The sequence below is a fragment of the Lepidothrix coronata genome, unplaced genomic scaffold, assembly GCF_001604755.1.
Source record: "Lepidothrix coronata isolate B3197 unplaced genomic scaffold, Lepidothrix_coronata-1.0 Scaffold11, whole genome shotgun sequence".
Classification (NCBI taxonomy): Eukaryota; Metazoa; Chordata; class Aves; order Passeriformes; family Pipridae; genus Lepidothrix; species Lepidothrix coronata.
This window is the reverse complement of record NW_016690191.1, coordinates 6,890,631-6,907,531: the sequence shown is the minus strand read 5'-3', so window position 1 is coordinate 6,907,531 and position 16,901 is coordinate 6,890,631. Positions and strand designations below refer to the sequence as shown.

The 16,901-nt window shown below is 42.0% G+C and overlaps 1 protein-coding gene across 1 annotated transcript in view; it reads right to left on the bottom strand.

Moving 5' to 3' along the window:
• Positions 1–943: 943 nt before the first annotated feature.
• Positions 944–16,901, bottom strand: part of LOC108492561 (hepatoma-derived growth factor-related protein 3) — a 37,474-nt gene continuing 21,516 nt past the window's right edge. The window contains exons 2-6 of the mRNA XM_017805015.1: positions 16,060–16,136; positions 12,769–12,907; positions 11,303–11,461; positions 9,614–9,760; positions 944–2,331 (exon numbers count right to left, since the gene is read on the bottom strand). Of these exons, the coding sequence (XP_017660504.1) occupies positions 2,326–2,331; positions 9,614–9,760; positions 11,303–11,461; positions 12,769–12,907; positions 16,060–16,136 (528 nt within the window). The 3' untranslated portion in view covers positions 944–2,325. The remainder of the gene's footprint in view (positions 2,332–9,613; positions 9,761–11,302; positions 11,462–12,768; positions 12,908–16,059; positions 16,137–16,901) is intronic.

Sequence of the window (16,901 nt, the reverse complement as noted above, 5' to 3'; positions counted from 1 at the left end):
ATAACTCTGTCACATGCACACGTTTTATTTGTCAAAAAGTATGTCTTGTGGGTCAGCCTTGTTAAAAATCCCAAGAAATCTTTTAAGAAGCAATCAACTGTTATGGTAGGACTCCATATATGATAAGCAAATCATATGGTTTTGTTAATTCTCTTAAGGATTCACCTCTGCAAGGACTGCTCACCAGCACCTGTGGGCTGGGCATGGAGGGCTCAGGCCCGTGAACCCCTGGGCTCACACAAGTATGTGCATTTTCAGAGAGGAGGGGTTTTGGCTGTGTTCTCTGCAGCTACTTTTGCTACTGCTGCTGGGTCATAAACAAGCAGCAGCAAACACAGTGACCTTGGCTTGGGCAGCTTATGTTTCTGTTTGCCATTACCAGCTATTTCTATGCCTCCTATGTGTGTTTATATTAAAAGCAGTACACTTAGTGCCTTTCTCACAGATGAAATTAGCTGATCCATTTTAACTGGAAACACTTTATTTTAGGATGTTGACTTCTGGGTTTTTTGACTGAAAGAATTTTAGTTTTCTTTCTAAACCTAATCAGTAACAAGAAAGCATCAGTTCATGTGCCTGTGTGCTGCCCCCTGCACGAGGGGACCTTCAGAGCACTGAGAAATCCAGGCTGTGACAGTCTCCTGCTGAAGGCTGTGATGCAGTTCCCAGCAGTGCTCAGAGGAGAGGCTTTACAGGTTTTACACCTCCAGCCAAAGGGACAGGTCCAAAACAACCACAGCACATCTCAGGCAAGGCTTGTAGGCACCCAGCATCCCTGCTGCGGGCTCCTTCCATGTGCACTAGACTTTGGGATGGCTCCATCCCAGTCCATTCTCCCAGGGAAACAAACCCAGAGCTGTCAGGCTGTCACAGGACATGCTGCCTCACGAACAAGTATTTGAACCTCCGATGTTACTTCTGATGATTTTAAAGAAACTTTGAATACATTCAAGGTGAATTTAATGACCTCCCGTTATCCAGAAAAGGCAAAGTACAGAAAAAATAAAAGATCTCACCTGCACTTGTATCTATTATGGTCAACTCATGTTAACAGAATGTTTTGCTTTAATACTTGACTTACATTAATACCTCACATTATTACACGTATGAAGCCAAATATGACGCTAACTTAGTTGCTTACAACCTCAAACCTTACTCCCAATACACATTCCAATAAATTTATTCTGTAAAAACAATACATTTTTTTGTTTCCTTTTTGTTTTGTGTTTTTTTTGTTGGTTTTTTTTTCCCTGTGGTTTTTTTTTTTTTTTTTTAGTTTTTTTACAGTAAACTCATCAACTACAAACCTTGAATACGCAAAAGATGTTCCAAGGACAAGCATAACAAGGATTGATAAAACCAGACTAAATATGTTTTCACAATAAAAGCTGGCATAAAAATAAATAAAAATCTCTATTATCACAATAGCAACAATAATGTACACAGAGTAATGGATTTGGAATGCTTACTTACTAGTCTAGTTCTATTTCCAAAAGGAAAAAAAAAGCCAGAATGACAGCATCCTTTTTTAAGCCTTTCGTTATTTAAAATTGATGTTTTGTTTTGGTTTCCCATAGGGTTCTATATCACAGTAAGCTTAAAAATGGAAAGCATCCAAATGAATGATTTCAAATTGTGTTGGCATTGGAAAAAATCCTTGTATTAATCTAAAGAAACACAAAAAGACTTTCACTAACTCCACATATAGGAACTAAGTCAGATAGTGTACATTACATCATGGTTTGGAGAAGTATTAAGAGTATAACTAGCTAGGTACTTCTAATAAGGAAAGGTATTTTATTACATTATTGAACTTGGCGGTGACCTCAACTGAAGAATTTTTCTTTTATGTTGTAAACTGATCAGAACTCAAGAAAGAATGGATATAGGGGAATTTAAAATTATGTTTGTACGTGGAAGATATTGTAGCATCGTATGGAGGGGACTAATTTCTAAGACTTAGTCGTGTTTAAAAAACACTGATTTAGAATGATATAATTTGGAATTACGCCTTTTCTGTCTAGAAAAGGAATGTAAAATGTGTTCAAGTATGCGATATCTTCATAAACCTCAGCCACTGGTAAAGGGCAACTTCATGCAACCAAATAATATGAAAATCAAAAAGTAACCCTTAGAAAAAAGGGTAAAAATGTCATTTCTGCAAACACAACAGATAGGAATGTGAATAATGTGCATACAAACTGGGATGCTGTTGATGGTACTAATGAACAGATGTGGTGACTCATATCAAATTCAAGAATATTAGACAACCAAACATGTAACCTTCTTGTGTTTTCCCTTAATATTCAGCAGTCATTATGTTGGTTAAGTCTGAAAGAGAGAGAGAGGAAAAAAGATCACATTTAATGTAAGAAATAACATGCTGCAACAAACTTGATACAATTAACATCTTATTCACACACTTGAAAGTCACAGGTACAAGTAACCACCTGATCTGTTCGTACAGATTTTTTCCTAGAAAGCTGCTTATGCTACATCAACTACCACTACAAAATATTAAAGAACACAGCTTAAAAGTAAACATTTAGGGCTTTACTCAAATAAGCAGCTCCAGTGATGTATGTGGGCGGGTTTTTGTTTCCCCAATGACTCCATTACAAATCTTGTAGCACACTTCAGGCACAACCAAGTTTTGCTTTTTTCCACTGCACTAAATCACTGATGGACTTCGTGCAGCAGCTCAGGTACTGCTGCATTCCTGGATGCCCAGCCACGAGAACACCCTCTTGTTCCAATACATGAACACTTAGCAAGCATGAGGAAAGATAAAAGGTTTTGATCGCTAAGGGATCCAAATGTTGCTTCTGAAAAGGAAATAGTTTGGCTTGAGTTCACTGTAAGGTGATGACAGAAAAGGAAGAAATTCCCACTTCCATGGTTGAGTCAAGGTCAGCTCTTGCTTTCCCTGACATTAATGGGATCAGGATCAGAATGTCCTCATGTGATCATGGCAAGTGTCTACAAGTCTTGGCTTCCTCATATTAAACAGAGAGGGCAAAGCTCACCTGCTGGCACTGGGATACACTACTTTAGCCCAGCAACATGACACCATGCAGTGTGCCATGACTACCCAGCCCTGGCCAAAGCATCCCTTCTCCTTTGTAAAGAATTCAGAGCATGAATGCTTGTCCACCCACACCCTGATGCATGGAAAGAAACACCACACATGAGCAGCCTGAAGGGATTGGTACTGTATTTGGTGTGATCAACCAAGGAAAAAAATCAGCATCAAGAAATAAGTGTGTGTGTGGGGGTACAGGTTAAATCCACTGGGGATGATGGAATTTTCATTTTGCACAGGATCCTGAGGAGGATATGAAAATAAGGCATTTTAACACCCCTCCACTAGCTGTTTGCTGCCTAAGCTCTCTGCTGCTCTAGTCCATCATACCTGCTGTGTGTGATGCCATGGTGACAGCAGACTTGTCTATCTTGCTTCTCTTGTCTAAGAGGATGAGAACATTCAAGTGCCATGTTGGCACTCTGGGATCCTGATCTGGTTGCTGTACCTCTGAGCTCAGGGCTGTGCTTGCTCAGTCCAGTCCTTCCCTCCCATAAGTTGTTTGTGAACAGTAAGTAGTGGAAATTTGCCCTTTCTGTGTGGGAGGTCCTGGTACATCCTGACTAATGACACATGATCAGGGGTTATTATAAAATGCTCAGGCATGGAGTGATGATTTACAGGAACTGCCTGAGACCTGCCTCCCCCAAAAGGTGTAATCACGTGCTGCTCATCCAGTGCACTGCACTCCACTAACCTCTCTCCTGTTTCATAGTCAGTGAGATCATACTTACAGGTGCTTTGGAGATGTGGCTTGGAGGGGTTCATTGCAGCTTCTTTGCCTTCAGATGTGGACACCCATTAAAACAGCTACACATGAGTTGTCAATTAAACCCTGCCTTCTGCTAAAGTTCTCAATGACAGCTGCTGCCCAGCACTGACAGGCAGGATGGGTGGTATAACAGTCCATCCCTACAGTATCACTCTCAGATCCAGAATAGAATGCCATCCTTTCGGAGTATGAAACCTTTGCACTTATTAACAACAATTCCCCTCTCGGCTAAGGCCAGAAGTTTGGGTAGGCATCACTCTAACACGGGGTGCTGGGAATATGAATACTTCCCCTCCGCACTGTCTCACAGATGTGGCTGTTGGGGCACAGGAGGGACAACAAAGAGCCAGGTATGCAAATCACCTTCTACAAAAGCTTTCACAGTTTCCAGTGCCATCTTCCAGCACAACACACATTTTGTGTCCCAGGCACACTGGCAGGTGCCCCAGAAGTCAGCAGGTCTCCCGTCCCCAGATGCAGAGCCCCCGGGGCAGCGCTCAGGCCCTCGCTCCTTCCCCTCCCCTGCAGCACTGCCGGGCTCTGCTGCAGCCGCTGAGCGAGGATGCGGCAGAGCTGAGCAGTTTCCATGGTCTCCATGGTTTCACTTCTCTTCAGAAACAGATCAGCTCTCATCATCTTTGTTTGAACAAGTCTCTCAGCTTAACTCTGAGCTATGGTACAACCTGTGCCGCGCTGACCAGTGCTACTGCACACAAAGGAAACAGCACAGGGGAGGACTGAGTGGAGTGAGAAATTTCTGTCATCAATAAAATGGTAGGACAGAGAACACAGTGCAGGGAATAAAAGAAAATCCACAAACTGCTGTGTTTTTTTTCTGGCACTGAAAATTCCTTCCTCAACAGTGACTGGCAACTAATTCAGCCATCCTGTACTTTAAAACACTCTCATTGGATGGGCAGAAGGATAATTATTTACTTGCTCTGTACAATTGTCATTATTCTATGTTGTTTTGAGGTTAAAATGGTTACAAAATTCAGTGTACACAGAGCTGCAAATATTTCATCTATACTGGCTGCTTTAATCTCAACTTGCATTCAGACATTTATGTTTCTCCTGAGTTATGTCCCACGGCCTTACCCAGCAGTGTTGTTATTCTGACCTACTGGAAGGCAGCAGTCGACATAACTCTTTACACAAGAGACTATGCCACTATTTGATTTTTACACAGAAATTTTACCGTGCTATAGTCGGACATTTTTACAAATGTTATCTTTTTTGGAGGGGTAGATTTTAAATGGCCTCATATTGCAGAAAAAAAAAAAAAGACAGAAATACATACTCTGTTTCCATTTCTTAAAAAAATGCCCACAGAAATGCTTTTACATTGAATGGAGCCCTAAATCCTATGCTTTTAATGCTGATAAACCCCCCAACCTGTTATGCAGCCTGATTAATGTTATTTTTGACAAGTAAGGAGAAGAGTGAAGGAACCAAACATCTCAAAACCACATCAGAAGGACACAGTGAACCTGTGCTTCTCTGGCCTGTTTGACCATTACACTTGTCCTTCACAGCAGTAACTGGGATTGTTGCTGCCCCACAAGAACATCACAACAAAAAAGCCTGGACACAGGCTGTTTTAAATATGTTCTCCCAATTGCAATAGTATCAGATGGCAGTAATTTTGGACCAGATTTTGATCCCCTTATTCATGCTGGCAGTCACCTCCACAAATAGATCCACTGACTCAGTAATGATTGTCAGTGTGAGTAAAAGGATCACAGTCCTTTACCCCACTTTAATATTCAGGCCGTACCAGGAGCAAAAAAACGTATTTAATTTCGAACAAATCTATTATTTCTCAAAGACTGAGTAAAAGCATTCACCTCCTGACAGGCAACCACATGCATCTGTACGCCATGAGAACACCTCCTTTACCAACACGCTGTCCAGACTGTAACTAAAATAGTGAATACCACAAGGAAAACGTGCCACATGCCCTGTGTGCTGACTCCAACGTTCAAACACTCTCTAATAAGGCCAGAACCACAGCCAGCTTTCAAACATCAGTGTGTGGGCATCCAGAGAGTAAAAGTAAAAAGGAACTTAGGTGTTCATTTAGAAAGATTCAGAGCTATGCCAGCCAAAAACCAAAGACAAAAGTCACCAGAGATTTAAATGTGGAATGTAAGTCTTCTGCCATGAATTCACTCATTTATGAGCAATTTTATGCCACAGAAAGTAAACAACACAGAGCCATGAACAGCTTTCCACCAGAAAATTCTGTTTATGTGGTATCCTGAAAAAGCCAAACCAATTTATATTTAACAACAGAGGATGGCTATGGGGAGATTCTGTGACTCAAGACTTGAGCAAACTCTGAGATGGGCTGTCTTAGCTAATATACTATCAGTTAATTAATATTTGATGATTAGCCCCATGGTTCAGGCTCTGCATCTTTCTCAGGAAGGAGTAAGCCAAAGAGCAGCAGTGAGGGAAAGAGCTCAAGGGAATGAGCTTGAGAAACAGGTAGTGAAAGGACCAAGGAAAGTAATGTCTCTTTTTAGAGGGTACCTGTAGCACTAAAGAATAGTTGGGAAACTAAAGGATGGAGATAAGAAAGCACCTTTGTCAACCCAAGGGAGAAAAAACCCCACAAGTCGAGCCCTTGAACAGTATGAAATTGGCTGAAAAAATATAATAGCTTTGAAAGTACTTTTATTTGCTCTGGGTTTGAGTCTTTAGGAAGCCATCACTTCACATTTTCAAGCTCACCTCTACCACCTGGAGGTCAGAAATTTCATTAAAAAATATAGGTGAAGATGCTTCTGCAATCATTTGACTTCAGCCGTTAGCCCTTCAAGAAGATCCCTATAATGCTGAGGGTAAGAGTGTGATTAAAAGGCAAGATTCTGTCTGATCTGAGGAGAGATGTGTCTTCAGCCTGCAGTCCAGGCACAAAAAAAGATAATTACTACCTCATTATTAATAGTATTATTAAGAGAAAAGCTGCTTGTCTCCTTGCAGCAATTCTTGCATAGTCTGAGGGCTGGGAGCCAAAGGCAGTCACAGCCCAGGGGCAGCACTTCAGGGCCCCGAACTCTTGCTTTGCTTGTCTTTTTGCCTTCATTGTGCCTTTCTACAACTTACTTTGAACAGGCTCTTAGTGTGTTGGGCAGCCCCCAGCCCCTTCCCGGGGGGAGTAGGTTTGCACCCCGGTGCCCATTCCAGCAGGTTCCTGGCGCCATCTCATGGCCACAGACACGTCCCTGGCGTGGCTGGATTTGGGAAGAGTGGAGTGGTGGGTACACAGCTCCTGTGCTGATCACTGCAGGGGAGGAGGTCCATCTTCCTCACACTGTGTGCTGTTGGTCCAGTGCTCTTCTAACAAGCTAAATGGTTCTAAAGAGACCATTATCTTGTCTATGATGGTGCCTTTTAGCAGACCAGACATTCTTCAGAATTCATATGTGTGAACAAAAGGACCAAATGCCAACTCTGCAGGCACGTGTTTGTCTCTTTCGACCTTCCTTTCTACAGAAGAGAAGTGCAAGTGTGGTGGGCTGGAGGAGCTCAATGCCCTGCAGCAGAGCCCTAGTCTGGGTGTCCCTCAGGCTGTGGCTGCAGGACAGCTGGCCCTGTACCCCACCAATCCAGACACACTGTTCAACACTGTCTGTTTAACACCAATTGAAAAATAAATCTGATTACTCTTTCCCTGAGTGCCTCGTGTCCTATAAAAGCACACCTCCTAAAAGACACCTAGTCTGGCTCTGAGGAGCAGGAGGAGATGGAGTGTCCCCTCCTGGTCCTGAAAGAGAACTGCACTACTGACGAAAGCTCAATGAAATGCTGAAGATTCTCGTGTGAAATGCTGATTCTGCAGCAGAAATGCCCAAGGTAAAATACATGGATCAGGATGTGAATCCTTTGCAACTTAGTGCTTTTATCTCAAGCTGCCCTTAAAACCATCTCCCCATGTCTCTTTAATCCATACTACTAAAACTTCCCCCTTCCCATAATGTTAAAAGCATCCAACCCCTAGTTACAGACTGATTGTTCAAGGGTGAGGTCAAGGCCGAGTGCTGGGGTTGCAGAAGTCAGAGCAGAGCCCTTCCCCACATGGGTATGACAATGGTGACTGGGAGTATTTCTGCGGGTTGGTGCTGGCAGGAAGGACACAGACTGTTGATGACATTTCAGCACAGAGGCCAAAATACCTGCAATCCTGAAAACCCTGAGAAGCACCACGATGTTCTAGCAGGCTGGACTCAACCTCCCCATGGTTAAAAACATGTCATATATGGAAAGAAGAGCTATATGAACGTCACCAGCCACAGAGCCAACATCCTATGTGACTTTTTAGCCACTTAGTCTGTGACTGACCTAACTCAGTAAGGATTTTATCCTTGCATGGAGAACATGCCTGAAGTTCACTGCTGTCACTGCTACAGATACGGGAAACACAGCAGGCCCTCCCAAACCTCTTGTAACCTCAGACAGATTTTACTAACAGTTTTCTCACTCAAATGAGTGAGACATGAAGTGTCAGAGTTCACAGAATGTGGGCTACACATGCACTATTTGCTCACCACAGTCCCCAGCCCCAGCCTCTGACAGTCTGTGGGTGAGAGGCTGAGAGGGCACAGCCGGGCAGTGTCTCCTTGTGCCACTCTCTGGCTCAAGCCAGTGGCTTCTTCATAGGGAATGGGACAGGCTCAGGGAACACTATCCTCCTGATCCCCTGAGCCACCTATCAAAGTCTTTATAAAGCAAAGAGCCACAAAACACATACACTGCACTGCAGAGAGACATGGGGAAAGGAAGCTCTGGGAGGAGTCTTTTAGTGGGAGACAACAGCAACTCCCCAGAGGCTGTGCTTTGTGAGAAAGGGCTGAGGCTGAGCACGCAGCTGGGTGCTGAGGCACCTCAGCAGTGTCAGATGAGAGCCTGTGCTGGCTGGCCTCCTCTCACACCTGGGGATTCATGTCACTCAGCTCCTGTGACAGCCCAGCCCGGCTGCTCGGCCACGTGGCAGAGCCTTGGCATGGGAACTGCACAAGGACTGGTTCTGAGCTGGAGCTGTGAGTGCTGGAGCAGGGAGGCTTGTGCTGCTTCAAAGGCTCAGAAATAGCAGGGGTTGTTAAAGGTGGCTGACAATTAACCACTCGCCATACCAATCCCCCTGCTCAGCAGCCTTCCTTTCTGTTGTTGTGGTCACAGCAAAATAATATTGATAAAAACACACAACTGATACAAACACACAAGGAGATTGTATGAAGCTGCTCTGGACAGACCGTATATCCTCTCCTTGGAAGGTCAGAGCTTGGGGCAGGATCTGCCCTGAAACTTGCAGTGTGCAGAGCCTGTAATGTGCACATGAACCCTCCTGAATTCCGAAGAACACAGTGGGACTGCACAAATTTTAAACAACTGGGAAAGGGTAAGCAGGCTCCCCCTGCTAGTGAGCCAACATGCATTATGCAAACAGTTTGATTCTGCTCTCACATCAATTTTACATCATTCCAGATCATGTTTTTCAGTAGCTCCTCTCAGCTGACATCAGTGCAAGTGTTGGAACAAAAATAATGCTTATAGTACCTTTTCTCATTCAGTCATATCTCTAGAGAAAAATTTGTACCAGGGCAGGGACCAGGCCCATGTTTCTGTTCTGGACACATTCTGAGCACTGAAATGCAACCCAAGAAGATGGTACATGGTATGCACAGGTCAGCCTGGCTCCAAAGCCCCCCGGGAGCAAACTGCATGGGAAGTGAATGACATTAACAGAAGATTACCCCTTCACTGGTTTTCTGCAAATCTGAAGAAGTGTTTCTTGTGTCATTGCCTGCGTCCCCAGCATCAGAGCTGCTCTTATTTTCTTCCTCTTTGCAGTCCTTATCATCTTCATCTCCAGGAGATTTCCGTGACTGCTTGGAGGATTTCTAAAATGATCAACAACAAAGTTAAAATTAAAAACTTACCTTCAGACATAGAAAGACACTTCTGAACTGTATGTGAAATGCTGTCTGATCATGCAGTTCCCTGTTCAAGGTGAATATTGGGGAAGATAAGCAGGGTGAAAAGCATTTTTCAGGTGAAGCAGCTGGAGTTACTGCCATCAATAAAGTGAAAGGAGAAATTCTGTGTGTTCAGCACAGGTTGGCAGCTCAATTGACTGAAAGACAGACACAGTAATAGGAGCTGGGTATTAGTGTTGGGTCACCTGTAGGTTTTGTTAGTTAATGAAACAGATGGTGCCAGCCTGACAAAAGTTTTGATTAAACACAGAGATGTAAAATGAGAATAACATTAGCAGAGCTGCTTTCCATACTTTTTTTAGTGCTGTCAGCTTTAATATATTAACATTAAAGCCATGTGGAGCCAATACATCTTTTCTGCTCCCTTTAGGTTATGCAATTCTACAGTACAAAAGGATAAATTGTGGCATTAAGCCACCATTTTCCTAATCCTCTGTTTGCCCAGAGTCTTCTGGAAAGAAGATGGTAGACCAGACCTGAATTTCTAATGTAAAACACACAAAGGGGGTGAAATTACTTAATACATTTTGTTCAGTGGATGAACCACAAAAATTCACGCTCTCCCCCAAATTGAGCCTGGATCAGATTGTTTGCTTGATTCTTCTCATTTTAATTAGTTTTCACTTTCAGAAAAGAATAACACGAGCCACACTTCCCACAGTTTTTTAAGTCAAGTACAGACCTGGAGGCACACATAGAACCAGAGGAAGTAACTATAATGTTGCTCCCTTTCACCCAGGTGACATGTAAGAAGTCTGTCTGAACCCAAAGGTGTCACTACTCAGGTGAATACCTTCACGAGCCGTTGTGAGGCAGACACACACTTGTAGCTTCCTGATCTACGTTGTTATTTGGACACTAACTGTGCTGGCAGGTACTACAATGCAGGTCTTTTACCTACAAATTGAGCACCTTACTCCCTGCTCCCTCCTTCCCATTCTGTATCCTGTACTGATGTATTTTACACTCAGCTACAAGAGGATCAGTTTAGCACATCTGACCCTACCAGATCTTTCAGCAGCTGGGGTGCTCACACTGGAGATGGGAGAAAGAAGCTTGAATTTTCGTAGACAGGAACTAAACCTGAACTCATGACTCCCAGAGGGCACACTCCTAAGGCTTTTTTTTTTCTTTGTGGGGAAAGACCTATCTAAGATGTCTAAACCTACCAATCCATCTTTGCATGGGCTTTCTTTCCAGCCCTTCTGAACTCCTTCCCATACTTTCACCTCTTCAGAGTGTGGGCATTAGAACAGGGTAGAGTATTTAAACTGCTCTCTCACCAAGGTTGCCTACAAAAGCAAGAGCATTTTGCCCATTGGAACACCACTGTTATGGTACTGGAATCAAAAGGCTGAAGTAGAACAAATTGCCATGAGGTGGACAGTAGTACAACTATATGTATATGTGTTACATGGGTAACAATAGGAAAACTCAGAAGATAACCTTTGAAGTGTAGGATTTTTTCCGTTTTGAGCCGGCTTTTTCATTCTTTCTTTTTCCTTTTCCATCCTCTTCTACCCGATCACCTTCCTCCTCACTGCTGGCATCTGCTGTATTTCCACCTTCTCCTTCAGTTTCTGATGAGCTCTGTTGCTGAATTGCCTTTGAAATAACAATAACAATTACAATAATAACATAAACAACAAAAATATCGCTAAAATCTATTACTTAATTTTTGTTCTGTATGGAAGATAGAAATACTGGAAATGGACAGTTTAAACTTCAATCAGTATAGTCTGGAAGAGCTCAGGTTATTCTTGCAATTATCAAGAAAATGGGCTGCAAAGGCAATTTTCTCAGCCACCACTTGAACACAGTTATCAGATGCAGATTCTGGGATAGCATGTTCTGAAGGGTTTACACGGAAACACAAGATCCGATAACAAAAATGTGTTTGCTGGAGAACTAAGAGCTGCTCAGAGGAGAGACCTGGCATGTTTAACTTTGGGCAAAACTATGGAAACTTTTAGACTTTGTCTGCAATAGGAGAGACTTACTCAGGAGAGAAGATGTTTGTTACATCCCCTAAAGGGCAAGATCTGTGTGCTTTGAAAAAGCAAACACTGACCAGAAGGCTGAGCACTCTCTGACAGTCCATCTTCCACAGACTATTCACTAGATTTTTTTTCAAATACCCAAGTGTATGCAAAACATCTGTAGGGCTGAAAATATGAAACAGGAACTGAGAGGGGCAGCAGCTTTTCTGCAGGTGGTCTGTATCTCTGGCTTGTAAGGTTTTGTGATAATAATGTAATAGGTGTTTGCCTTCTTTTGGAGGTGATTTCTGCCTTCAAAGTACCACATTTTTTTAATGAGAAAAGTTCTTTGGTTTTATACAGCCCACCAACTACCCTTCTCCCCCTCCAGCTTCACTGGCTTTCTGCTCTGGACACCCAACAGGGAGAGCTGTTGTACAGCAGCAACTGTCTCCTAACAGCAGCTTAACCCTCCACCTCCTCACTCCTCAGCTTTGGCAGCTGTGTCCTACGTGTTATACATTACCAATGTAAAAATCAAAAGTGCAGTGACCTTAAGGTCTGTGTAAAATACACCAAGCCTGATACAAAAATAAACAACAGAAAGAAGAAGTCAGAAATTATTCATGTTTATACTGGAGTAAATAAAACCTTTTGTTTTTAATTCAACTAAATCTGCTGCAGAATTTTCCACTTCACCAGCCCAGAATATCACAGAAAGCAAAGGGCTCTGCAGTATGATTAAAGTTCCATTTGTCACAGCATGTGAGACCGTAGTTGTCCTTACATTACATGATTACCAAAGCTGTAAAACTTTCTTGCTCCACCAAAACCAGGACCTTCCACATCACTCATACGATGTTCACGCTGACAAGAAGTCTTCAAAGAGGAAAACAAGAACGATAAGGAGGAGTAGATGTGAAAGTCATTTACCTGATATCCAGTAAACTTTACTCCAGGGTTGTTTTCTATTTCCCACAGGCCTTCATTAAATCCTTTTCGCTTGTTCGACTTCCCAAACTTATCTTTATATTCTTTGTATGGGAAAAGGTCTTTGGGGCCCAGGAACGCACTGCATTTTAACAAAGGTAACATTCAGAAAAGGACTGAAAACCCTCCTCTTCAAAAAAATCAAAAATATTAACAGTGCAAATGTTTTCTCCATTCTTCTGCTCATTCCATAATTACTTTTCCAGTTTTATGTATTTGTTTGTTTATTTATTTATTTATTTATTTATCACACTGGCTTTGAGCTACTGCTGTGAGTCTGATTTAATGGATTGGCTCACCATCCTGATGTTTGCTGTAGCAAAATCATCTCTAGAAACAACTAAAACATGTCTCCTTTATTATACTAACTTCTGCTGGGAACTGGCACTTGAACAGTTTATGAAAGGGATTATATGACGTAATTGCCTGCGATAGCAATGGACCAAACTTCCAATCTTAGTGTTACAAATCCACAAAGGCCTAAAAATGCCATGTGAGCAGTTAAAGCATGTAAGGTGTGCCTAGGATCCATGGGCCAAAATTTATCCCTGGTACTCCAAAACAGAAAAAGCAGTGGCATTTATTATTATCTATACTGCCAGTAAGCCTGGGATCTTCTTTTTTGGAATAAGCCCCCCACATACTAAATCCTGTGAAAACACAATAAAAATGTTCTTTTCCAAAAATCTTATGATTTCCTATAAGACAAAAAACAATGGATGAATATAGACAGATGAGTAATAGAAGGAAACAATGAGACACACAGGGTGCTTGTGGCCAAATAGTTTTTTAGACAGCACAGCAAAGGAGGGATTTTGTGCTCTGCTGCTGCCTAAGTCAGCTATGCAGTGGGCCAACTAATTTCAGGCAAAGGCACCACAATGCAGGGAAAAATAATTACCAAGGGAAAAAAAAAAAGCAAAGTGATGATTTATCCTGCTTTTTCTACATATGTTACAGTAAAATTCTAACTTCTTCTATAAAACTGAAGAAAGCATGACTTTCTTTTTGTTGGATATCTGCATCTACTGTATTCTGTACACGGTATTGAGGTGGGTAATCACAAGTTAAATTAAAACAGTGATGGCAAAAAGACCCCTTTATTCCCACATGGAAGATTCTGTGTCATCAATGACTGGAGCTGAGCAAGTCCCAGTGTCCTTCACTATAATCACTGTCCTACTTTCCTGATGATCTTTGCAATTAACATTAACTCTCTGGTCTCCATTACCACAGGATTGCAGAGCTCCACCACATACAACACATTTATTGTTGTAGCCTCACCACAAAGTTGGGAAGTTGCCCTTTTTTGCAGATGGACTTCTGAGGTACAGGGATTTGCCCAAGGTCAAACTCAAACTGAGATCAGAGTACAGAGGAAAAACCAGCTATCTTCAGTCTCAGTCTAATATCTTATTCACAGGGTCATATTTCTCCTTGCTGTAAACATTATTTCTGATTAATGCCTGATTTATGCCCAGCATTTATGAATGTGTAAAGTTTCACTCAAATCATCCCACTGGCCAAGAAGTTTGCCAGTGCAGAGCCAACTGGTTGCTAAAGGCATCAGATGCAAGTCCCTGAGGAAAGAACTTTCTTCTAACTCCACACGAGCATGGGATCCACACTTATTTGGCTCATTGAGAAATATCTCAATTTTATAACTACAAAGCCAAGAATATATTTCTACCTGAAAGCCAAACAGTGATTTCCAAACTACAGCAGAGCAAGGGATCTGAATAAATTATCTATGTTTTTTTCTAATACTAGGAGATGTCTCCTTGTTGTCAAAAATACATACAAACTGTTCTAACACAAATAACAAAGAAAAACTGTATGAAACTTACCATGAGCTACCTTATTTTAGCTCAAAAGTAATGTATGGAAATGTTTCCACTGCCTTTTATGTACAGTAAACACTGAAAAACTGTCTACATCTTTGTTTGAAATACATTCATTGCCACTGGGAGAGTATAAGTTTCCACTGCTCTGCTATAAAACTAAGGAGCTGCAATCTACAGTTCATTTTTAACAGTTAGGCTTTTTAAATTATTAAGGTAGCAACTACAAACTGCTTTTCTGCTTCAGAACAAAAGTGGTCAGAATTTTTCTCTTAAAATGTTTCTCAAGAATGATGTTTCCATTCAAAAAATAATTACATTTTGGTTTCTGATTTGAAAGCATCGTAAGTTTATTTGAACTGCATTCTTTTCAGATTATTTTGTGACAGTAGTAGTAGACCACAATATATCAAAATATCAATTTGTTTCATTTCAGCAATAGGAAGAAATATTTTAAGTAAAGAGAGGTTATTATGAGCTTTATTAAGCAGAAACGGTCTTTAAAGATCTTTTTAAATAAAATGTGATCTATGAGATATGGGGCTTATCATGTTCTGGAAATATTAAAATTCTAAAATAAACAATGAATTTTTAACACAGCCTCAAGCCTCTCAAACTAAAATATCAGAACTTCATTTTTTCCAGTTTTAAAGGAATTCTAGAAAAAATGTTCCCTGCAGATGGGGAAGGAAAAGTTTTAAAATTAAAGTATTCCATGCAAAACGGAAACTGTGATAATTTTTTTACCTACCTCAGATATAGTGTAGAGACATGTACATTATAATCTTGAAACTCTGTACTTTGTAGCAATTACTACAAGACCTAACTTACCTCCTGTGTTCTGATTCCTTTTGTTCCCTATGAGCTCAGCCAGCTCAGTTCTTCTATCACTCCTGTGAGCTCCATCCTACAATATCCCCAGCACAAACCTCCCAGGAATGCACATATTTTAAAGCTCTGTGAGGACTGCGTAAGACTCCAGGGTCTGCTTCCTTTCATATCACAAACCACCAAGCGAGTTCTCACACAGGACACGAACTCAAACATGTCCAAATACAACAGCTTGATTTCTGCTATCATGGACATCCAAGTAAAAAACTTTTGCCCCTGGCTCTGAGCTCAGATGACCCTTTAATAAATTCATGCCACTACATTTCTTTACAGGCAATACAGGCTTTTATGCCTACACCATGGTACACCACACAGGCAGCAGCATTCCCATCTACTTTCAGGTTTCACTTCCATTTAACACAAATGTGTTGGGCTCAGAGGACCTATCTCTAGGTTCCCAATGGCTTCTGTCAGGATTTGTTCCAATAAAATCAGTAGAGATGATGTTATCTGCAGCGGAAGAAGACATTTTCAAAGGAAAAGATCATGTTCATTCACTTACGTTTCATGAGTCCCAAAAAAGAAGATGGGGTATTTATTTGCTGGAGGTTTCACAGCTCCTTCAGGGAGTTCATCAATCTGTAAGACAGGAAGCAGTGGAAAAAGGATTATTCCCAAAAGTGTTGTCCTTCATCCAAGAATCCCTACCAAGCCATGGAAGTGCTGGCCCAGGTATCCTGCAGCCCTGGGAGGTCCCACTGCGTGCTGGGGTGAGGAAGGGGAGACAGCTGCTGGTTTTTCAGGCAGACAGGTCAGACAAAGTCAGCATATGACTGAAACACTACAGGGAGACAACAGAAGACCCAGGAGAAGGCACAAAGTTTTAAAGATTTCATGGGCATTATAATACACGAGGGCAATAAAACCAAGTCTGCTTAATTTCAGTGTTAACTTCAGATGCTGCCTCATCAAAGGCACTGAAGCTCAGAGGGTAATCCTGCCTGTCTCACACAGCCACCTCAATAACTTCTGCAACAAATGGAGAACAGATGGTATCTCTGAGACTCTGCAGCTGGAAAACTGGACAATCTCTCAGTGGTTCTTCCCTGTGATGATGGTGGCACAGAGTGTAAAATGCATAATGCATGCCAGGGAGTTGGGCCAGGGACTCTTCTTGCCCTGCAGCATCCTGATAACCGTTTTTGGTCACCATGGCCCTCTGTACTCTATCTCTTCTTTCACATTTTATCCCTGGCCTCATATTTCTCAAGATACAGCTGCAGAGAAGTGAAGAGAGGGATGGTGAGGGTGTTCTCCTGAGATATAGCTGGTATTAGGACAAACTCCTCAGGCTGAGCAGTGCCCTGACACCTTCTCCTGATGTCTGAGTGAGAGTGTCGGTTG